At 38.7% G+C, this 9,686-nt stretch overlaps 1 protein-coding gene across 1 annotated transcript in view; it reads left to right on the forward strand.

The window, feature by feature from the left end:
• Positions 1-6,060, forward strand: part of LOC119740895 (ras-specific guanine nucleotide-releasing factor 2-like) — an 83,524-nt gene extending 77,464 nt beyond the window's left edge. Inside the window, exons 23-28 of the mRNA XM_038216367.1 lie at positions 88-172; positions 834-1,031; positions 1,886-1,965; positions 2,587-2,704; positions 2,928-2,996; positions 3,987-6,060. Of these exons, the coding sequence (XP_038072295.1) occupies positions 88-172; positions 834-1,031; positions 1,886-1,965; positions 2,587-2,704; positions 2,928-2,996; positions 3,987-4,097 (661 nt within the window). The 3' untranslated portion in view covers positions 4,098-6,060. The remainder of the gene's footprint in view (positions 1-87; positions 173-833; positions 1,032-1,885; positions 1,966-2,586; positions 2,705-2,927; positions 2,997-3,986) is intronic.
• Positions 6,061-9,686: the final 3,626 nt, after the last annotated feature.

Raw genomic sequence — 9,686 nt, forward strand, 5'->3', positions numbered from 1 at the left:
TAAGGTTCACGAGATGTTTACAGTTTGATCTGACAAAGGCAGGGGTTGATTGAAACTGTCCTACCTGTCAATCTTTTGGCTTTGCAGGGAGTTTTTGAACCAGTGTTGGATGAAGCAGAGCAAGGCGATCAGGGCACCGCACATTCTTGATGTCACCAAGAGATTCAATGAGGTACAACAATTCTATCCTGTCTATTAACTAAAGCTTTTGAGGTTATGAAACGATACCCAGTTGATTCTTTTGGAAGGTGATACCACAGGCTGTACAGTTTGTTAGGATATTAATGAGTTTTTGGGTTTGTTGGTCTACAAAGACAAACTTAATTTTTGCATGGATGGCATGAGAGCTCAGATAAACACGTAAAACCCAAGCAAACAGGTAGGAACTGAAAAACGCAATCCGTTTTTTAGCCCAGAAGGTATCTGAACCAAGCGCGCTAAGTTGGAAGGCATTGTTCTCCATCTTTGAAAAGTAAAGGTCGTTGCTCCGTCAAAAAGCGGAGGAGTGGGGTGTTATATGCTGGAGGCGCTATTTGCAGACATACATTTCTTTATGCTAAGGGGCGCTATTTGCAGATGAGCATGTAATTTACGTATGGATAACAGCGTTTGGGCCATTTCAAACAGTTAGACAGGCTTATGAGTTTGACAAGTGTTGTATGTTACTGCTTTTGGCAGAGTTTCTAGCCAAAATATACCCTAGAGAGTAAGGATAGTCCCACTTGTTTGTCTTTTTTTAAAACATTATTTAATTTTTAAAGCATCGTAAAACAAATTTGCCCCAACCACTCGTCAATGGAATCGCATTTTTCTACGTATCGTTCGCTTTTCAGGTCAGTAAATTAGTAGCCTCAGAGATCCTACGACAGGGCACAGTGGCCGGACGGGCGGCGGCCATTGAGAAATGGGCCGCGGTGGCAGACATCTGTCGCTGTATGCACAACTACAACAGCGTGCTGGAGATCACATCGGCACTGATGAACAGCTCCGTCTATCGCCTCAAGAAAGTCTGGGACAAGGTGCCTAAACAGGTAGGCTGCAGGACAGTGCTGGGCAATTTTTATGTCTAGCAAAGCTGGTCATTACTGGTCGTACCGGTCATTGTGACAACGATGTGCTGTATGTTCACAGACTCTTCACCTGAGTGTGAGATACTGCAGCTTTGTTCAGGCTTACTCTATGGGCACCGTGCGCCAACAAACAGGCATGCAACTTTTCCTCGGATCCGCTGAGTTCCTCGTTTTTTACTTCTCTTGAATGCCATTACAAATTGAAAAACACTGTACAAAGTCTTGTGTGGTTTGGAATTTCCTTGTTTTTTCTAAATTCCCAGTTGCATGCCTGCAACAAAAGAGGGCGCGCTTTTTCCATTTCTGAGAGCCCCTTGGATGGGACACCGCGTGTGTGCACTGTACACACGACTTGCTTTTATCCTGAATGTGCACAAAGCCAAGCTACAGCGCTTCGTGCGTGAGCATCAGGCGTCGCCGGCGTGCAAATACTTTCCAATGAAACCTGCAATGGTCTCCGAGACTAACCCCCGACCCCATTAACTTTGGATACATTACAAGTCCGCAGTGGATTGACTGGAAACCAGTCTGGGTCACCCCCAACTCTCCTTCTTTGGCCGTTGATGAGGTACTTGTGCACGGAGCCCATATCTAAGGGGCTGGCACTGTTTTTGGGAGCCATACTTTCATATCACCTTTTTGCACTTTAATCTTCACATGAAAAAGTTAATAGACAAGTTATATATTTAGCTATATTGCGGCTTGAAAAGTATTTCAACATCAACTTTACGTCAGCTATTACACTGTAATAAATCATTGAAGGGGACATTGTTCTTTGCTTCTTGTTAATCCTATAATTCGTTTGTCTTTTGAAGACTAAGAGTACGCTGGAGAAACTGCAAGTGCTTGTATCATCAGATGGACGATTCAAAAACATGAGAGAGGCACTGCACAGGTAAAATATGGTTCTTGCTTTGATGCTAGGGACTCGGTGCAGGAGCAGTGCCAGGGGCCGTGCAGCCTGCTCAAGAGCCAATGTGGAGGTACCACAGACCTCTATACAATCCGGACTGGCTGCTACACGCTGATTGGCCTTTCTGCTTTGACACAACTGAAGTTGCATTTCTGCAATCTTCTTTCCCGCTAAAAGTGTATGCTCTTGTTCATTGGAACACTGTCATGACTGTATTTAAAGTTGCAGTCCCTGTGCTCTTCAACAAATCCAATTTTTTTTTCTATAAATAAATTTTCACCTAGTATATTTTTTTCTTTTTAGGTCATCTGCATACTTTTCTGAAGATATTTGTTTTGTTTTGGGCACTCAAAAATTTGCTTTGTGAGAAGACTGGTTCCTGATCTGCACATTATCAATACTGATTGTGGGATGAGAACCAGCATCTCCTGCGATAACGGGGATTTATTGTCTGGCAGCCAACAATTCGAAATTTATAAAAATTCAATAACTAAATATGATCCAATTTTTTTTCGGTCAATGTGTCATTCAAAAGTGAATAAATTTTTCATTTCTAGAAAAATAGGTACTTAAGAAAAGGAGTCTTTTCTTTTTGGTTTTCAGGATTGACCCTCCCGCCGTGCCCTACCTGGGCTTCTATCTGACAGACTTGGCATTTATTGAGGATGGGACTCCCAACGTCACGGATGATGGTCTCATTAACTTCTCCAAGATGAGAATGGTCAGCACATCTGCTATTTGTCTGTTTCCAAGATTTTTCAGCAAATCTTTCAGTCTTCGTTTGTTTTTGTCTTTAGAGCATTCCTTGATTCCTCTTTGAGGAGTTTTGTCTAATTTCTCTTGTGTAGTACATTTCTCCATTATTCCACTGTCTCTTATTGTTTCTGTATAATTTAAAAGTGTCGTACATTTTAAGATTGTCTTGTTGCTGGTTGCCCTTTCAGATTGCTCACGTGATTCGTGAGATTCGCCATTTCCAGAAGACCTGCTACACCATTGAATTGGACAAACGGGTATGATTACGTACATGCATGTATATCCACTGTATTTCCATCCTTTCGTGATATTTTTCAAGGACAACCTTTTTGATTTTGGCATTACCTATTTTTTTAACATGTGCCAGTTATACCCACTCTGTATACAAAATTGAACACAATATGATGCCTATGCTAGACTACTTTGAAGGAAGGGGGGGTGGTTCAGCGACAACAGATTTCTTAACGGTCAGCCATCCGGGGGGGGGGGGGGGGAGGGGCTGGACTGGACACCATCTTCCTATAGGGAGCACTATTCAAAGTGGACAATCAGGGACATTATCGGACATTAGGTGGCGCTCTTCATCCTAGCACATCTGCCGATCGACACATGATTTTGTCGACAGGACAATTTTGCCAACAAAAAGTATTCATGGGTGGGTGTCACAAACACCCATCTTCGTAAACACCGGCAATGCTGGACCCCCCATTGGTGGTAATACTCATTCCTTTGTTTGTACTCTTAGCAGCATCTCATTGGTTTTGTACACGAATTTCAATCGTGGACATTCGGTCAATCGTGGCATATAGTTTGTGCCCTAACCCTGTTGTCCTAGGTCCACGATTGCCGGTGTTTACATACTCACCCAACACCCCCTCTCTAGTTGACACCCATGCCTATGCTTTCTTCTTGACAAGCTCCTTTTCTTAAGAATCCTTTTTTGGACTCTGAGAAATGTTTTAGAAAGCGTCTGGTGTGATTCAAGCAAAAGAGATGAAGGAAAGCGACTAAAATTTCAAAATTTGAGAATTATTATGCAACAAGAAGTTACTTGTTGAAAGTTGAAGAAAATAAATCAGCAACAAGTTTCAGAAAGGGTCTAGTGTTTTGCTTGAAGAGGCATTCCTAGGGGATTTTAAAAAAGAAATCAAGTTATGATGAAATATTGACCAATTTCAGGTGAAGAAAATGTAGGCAGTAGCCCATTTCACTGCCCTTGTTTAATATATTGGATTTTTTGGATGTAGGTTGCAAACTACCTGTTGGATACCAACTTGGTCATGGATGATGACGAGCTGTATGCCTTATCCTTGGAGATTGAGCCCCGCCAATCCACAAGAGTGTCTTCAAGCATCTGAAGGGGATTAGTGGACTGAAAGAGGATTAGTGGATTGAGAGATCCGACGAAAGATACGTGGATCCAGACGTTAGTTGGACGTCCATGCCAGTTGCGGATGGCAGAAGTGATGATGGCCAATCTGGCCTGCTTGACTACCTTCAAGCATCTTTGGCGATAAGTGGATGGATTAATGGAGATAAGTGGATGGATTAATAGGATCAAGAGATTAAGGGATTGGTGGATTTGTTGGTCGACCTCCTCCAAGTGGTTGCAAACCTCTGGTTGGATGCTGTTTGGATCAGGAATCTGCTTTTTGGTGGTTTGAATTGATCATCCAAAGCCAATGGCCTGTTTTGTTTTTTTCTCATGTGGTGGTAAGCGGACGAGTTTGTCAGCTGAACAGCAAGTGATGACGGATTGTGAGCGGAAAGGATAGGGTCTGTTTAAATAGGGTAAATGTGTTGTACTACATACAATTATAGTTTTTGAAAGATGTTACCAGAATCTGATAAAGATTTGTTTGGAGAAAAATTAATAAATCACTCGGAGTAGCTTATAATTTGGGGGACAGAAAAAGTTTTGTTTACTTTACGAATTCTTGTTTTGGTTTTGGTCTCCTTTCGGATTCAGTACTGGAGAGTGTTGACGTGTCATCCCTACTCCTATGGCAGTTTATGCTGTGGGAAGAAAGTGGTTTAGGCTCTAGTTTTTTGTTGTTGTTTGTATTTGTGTTTGTGTTTGTGTTTGTTTGTTTGTTTTTTATCTTGGTCTGCTCCAGGTTGTAGCTCAGGTTGTGGTTCAGGTTTCGTGCATTTTTCTAGTTTTTTCTGTCGTTATACCTTGTAAATGTACTAAATTAACTTGTGGCCGTGAGGCAAGTTCTGGTTCCTACTCCTGGGCGACGTTCCAGACAAGTTCATCATGCGGGTGTGAGTACATGAATGTGCAATGCGAGGGTCCTTTTGGAGTGAGAGATTGATTCCGGTATCGTGACGTTGTTGGTTTTTCTCGTGTTTGTGGACCGACGGTCATTTAATGGAATGAAGTTCCAGCCATTGTGCAGGTTGTGGTTCCTAGCTCAAGTTCCGAGACCAAGTTCTGATACAAGTTCCAGGCAAGGTCACCGTGCCAGTGTAAATACAAGAAAGTGAAATGCAAGGTTACTTGTGAAAGAAGATATAAAGCATTTTTGAAATGGTTCCAGAGTTCAGGAGATCACCAGGTGATGATTATAAGCAAATGGATTTTAAAGCCTGTTAATCATGGAATGATTGTGTTTGGTAGAGTCAGTTACACGGTTGATGTGTGAAAGTCGAGTAGATATCAGATCAGGTAATAGATGGAAAACGGTGCAAATAACCGACACGTACCTTGATGAATGCAGTTTTACTGAAAGTGCCAATTACATTTAAACATTTATATTAAGCCGGCATAACAAAATAAGCGAGCGATGCTGCAATAATACCTTGTCAAAGTGCACAAGCTTAAAAAAAAAAAAATAAAGAAAAAAGAGATGAATTGGACATTTTGATATATTTTTACACGTTTCCAAGGTGTGTTTCTGAGATATTTGCAAAAAAACAGAGAGTTGAAATGAGAGAGTCGACTTTATTAATGTTACCAATTGTTGCAGGTAGTTGGTGTCGAAACAGTATAGGTTAGAAGACATAAGCTGAGCAAACTTGAGGTGTATGATATTGTTTGATTGTTCGATTTTTTGAAATATTACATTTACATGTATATTGGTCTGTCTTTTTTTGTTCAGGTCTATTAACGTATCAGGTCTGTTAACCTAATGTCCTTGTAACAGTCAAGGGGCATCCTGGGCATTGGCTATGCCATGACTGATCTTAACCCTAATTAGGCTGTGTGAAAAATATATTAAAAATCAAGGATTCGGGACTGTTGGGGTTACTGAACTTTGGGTATGCATGTAGAGACATCCATTCTTACTAGTTTATCATCAAGTTTTGTCCCCTAGATCAGCACTTTACCCAGCCACGGTAAATGAAAGAACTTAACCTTTTTACACAACTCTTTATTCAAAATCTGAAATTTTATGAAATTGGAATCAAAATATAGAAATATTAGTTACTTTTCAGAGTCTGATTTTGTTAAGCGTGACGTAGCTCGCGAGGTCGTCATGACCTCTTCATTCAGAGTTGTGGCTAAATCCCTCCTCTCACGATAATCAAAATATTCGCAGGCCCTCAGTTGAAAAAACTGGAAAGCTGGGCTTGAGAAGAAAATGTTGCACGGCTGTCATGTCAGGAAAAAAATGTAAGGGGTAGCTGAATTCTGCCCCAGTATTTATACCTGTGACATTAAAATTGATGTTTGTTTTGTTTTTAATTATTCAACTGTGATCAAGTGAGAAATCTTATCATTGAAATCTCTTAGAAATTACTTGCAGATCAAAGTTTGACTCCAAAATAATATATAAACTACATGTATACTCAATACATTATGAGTGGTGTCACAAGCAATTTTTTTTGTTTGTTAGATTTTTATCAATCAATTTGCTGGTCAAATTGAATAACTGTTCATAGATACTACGTAAAATCTTTTCAATTTCCTGATTCTGTTGTTAGCGTTAACACCAACACCATTCAGTCCACTAGTTGATTTGAAGACGCTACATACCCAAGGTAAAATCCATGAATGAATATATCCTGTATGTAGAATCGACCGTCAAGTTTCTTAGAGTGGGCAACTACTGAAGGTTTTAACCTTGCCCAGCGTAAAAAACTATACAACAACTCGTCGAGGGGGGCCCTCTGGGCAGCAGGTACTTTCCCGCACTACGCAAGACCTTATTCATAGCAATACAACAAAAAGCCACGTGCCAGACAGTGTCCAGACAGTTGCCAGACAGTGCGCTGGAAAGATAATTGACTGGTGGCTGTGGTATGCAGTTATGAAGGGAGATGGCTGTGTCAAGTTACAGGTCTTTGTTGATGTTTCAATGAGACTTGGCAGGAGGCCTGGTCGAAAGTTTGTTGACACGGCCTGGGTGTAGCCCTGGCTGCAAAGTTCATTGAACCAGCTGATTTGGCAAGGGTTGAATGAGGATTAGATAGGAGGTGACCGTCATTGGCCCTCATTTTTTTTTTATTCAAAAAATTCGGTCACCTGATGCCCCCAGGGGCATCAGGTCACTCCGCCCAGGGTTGGAGGTACATGCACAATATAGCTGTCCTGTCTCCCCATTCCTTTACATTTCAAGTGTGCTTGTAAACATTTATAAAAATGACTACCTATATTTTCCAATGTTGTCACGTATTTAAGTTTGTTATTACCCTCGACTGTGTTTGTGCTTCTACCCTTGCATATGTACATTTCCTCTTTTATTGTCAGGCCTAGAACATTCACAATTTGTAAAAACAAGCATTTATAACAAGTGCTCACTCTTATCACAGCATGCCTATTTATACCGTCAGCATGCAATTATGCTTAAGGGATGAGCATTTCGCATTAGTCCCCAAGCCAACCTCAGCATTAAACATATGGATATCTGGGAGTATATTGATATTTTGAAGGTAACAAAAGTAAATCTGGATTTACAGGGAGCCCTATGGTGCAATATTGCAATGCTTGGCAATCCAGATGTGTGCTAGATATATTTTTCAGATAAAGTTGGACAAAACCCAGGATTATACAAATTGATGTTTTGGTCATTTGGCAGTAATCTCCTGATATAACCGATATCTTTATAAACGGCCAGATGTTCTCCTTTTCGAGTGTGTTTTTAAAATACCGGTAAAAAATGTGTTTAAGGTGTTTGGTGTTTTTTTTTTGGGGGGGGGGGGAGATTCTCATTCAGGCTGGACATAAACTCCGTTTGAAATCTTAAAGCGAGTAGATGTAAATATTTTTATTATACATTAGGCTAACATATTTTGTAAGGAGTGGACAATGGTTGTGATGTTAGCCTCTTAATTTTTTGGTGGCTAGAAAATACTGTCTTGGTTTGAATTCAGTGATTGGATCTGAGCAGATAAGATGGAGTCACATTTCAACAAAAATCTGGTGATGTAAATGTACAAGTAGGTCTAATATCACGATTAAAGACTAGGACAGAAATACTACAATCCATAATACCTACTTATACCCTTCTTTTAGATTTACCCCCAAAAAGGACAAAATTAGAACAGTTTTGAAAAGAAAAACAATCTTACATATGCACGAGCCCTCGTACAAAAATAACAGCTTCACAAAGAAAAGAAACAGTGTATAGCAAAATGGTCTCTAAAAAAGACGAGGTGAACACAGCTTTCGGCGTACATTATGCTGCATGATATGAAAACCGTTTGAAGTTTAATCAATACAATTGTGTGTGAAATCTATGAATCAGTATACATTCTTAACAAAAATGAATAACATGGCGCTGACCAGGGAGGAATCTGTTATTTAATTTCTATTCATTAACGCTTCGCTATAATTGAGTAATCTTGCCAAAAATCGTGGAATTCGTTTCCAGAATTATTTAATTATATTTTTCTCTTGGTCATTGACATGCGATGTCACCATTTAAATTGAGCCAACCTGTTTGGATTGCAACGAACGTTATATATATCTCTATGTACATGTATATAGATTGGGTCGAGATGGATTGTATACATATATGATTTCCATAGTATTTAAGACAATGAAATGTTTAAAGCTAAACAACAAATTTTTATCTTGTTACTGTAAACAAAATCATGAATTTTTAATTTGTTGCCTTGATGCATATATGCACTCAAATTCTATACATGTATAGTTGTCTTTTAAAAATTTTAGCCAATACTTTAAAGAAAAATTAATTATATATATTTATTTATTTCATTTTGCAGCTCTGTGTTTTAACTTATTTGCATCTTTTAAGCATTTACAGTATTTCGGAGTTTAATTTTACGTTGTTGATATCTTCTTTAAAACATTTTAACTATTTTCAACCAACACAATATCACCTTGTAGTATACGAACATATAGTGTCCATGCAATTGTGCAATGACGTTTCTCATAATTTAGCATTGTAAATTAACTCCTTTTTCTTCTTTTGGATTTTAATTTTCTTTATTTATAGCGTCATCTTTAAAACATTTCAACTATTTTCAACCTATACAATATCACCTTGTAGTATACGTACACATAGTGTCCATGCAATTGTGCAATGACGTTTCTAATAATTTATCCTATAAATTAAGTCAATTATTTTTCTTTTTGAAAAAGTTTTATGTATGCTATTTTGTACAGTTTTCTTTGCTTTAACATTATATTTCATATTTATTGGAATGATGCCCGCACGCTCATATGTCCAATTTAAGGAATTATTTTTGTTATAAAGTAAAACTCAGCAAAATCTTTTTATAATGAAATTGCATAATCAAATTTTCTATGATTTAATGACAAATACTTGAAACCTTGCATATGTACATTTCCTCTTGCAAACATAAATGGTGGTGTATATATCCTATAGAGAGTCGATATATGAAGGTAATATATTTGAATGCGCAAAAGGTTACTTCAATTGACTGTTTAATCAACGATTTTGTGCTTATTTTGAAATATTTTAAGAATGTCGCGTAGTGAAATTACGTATCAAAATATTTATGCAGATTTTCTC

Source organism: Patiria miniata, unplaced genomic scaffold, assembly GCF_015706575.1.
Source record: "Patiria miniata isolate m_02_andy unplaced genomic scaffold, ASM1570657v1 HiC_scaffold_5, whole genome shotgun sequence".
Classification (NCBI taxonomy): domain Eukaryota; kingdom Metazoa; phylum Echinodermata; class Asteroidea; order Valvatida; family Asterinidae; genus Patiria; species Patiria miniata.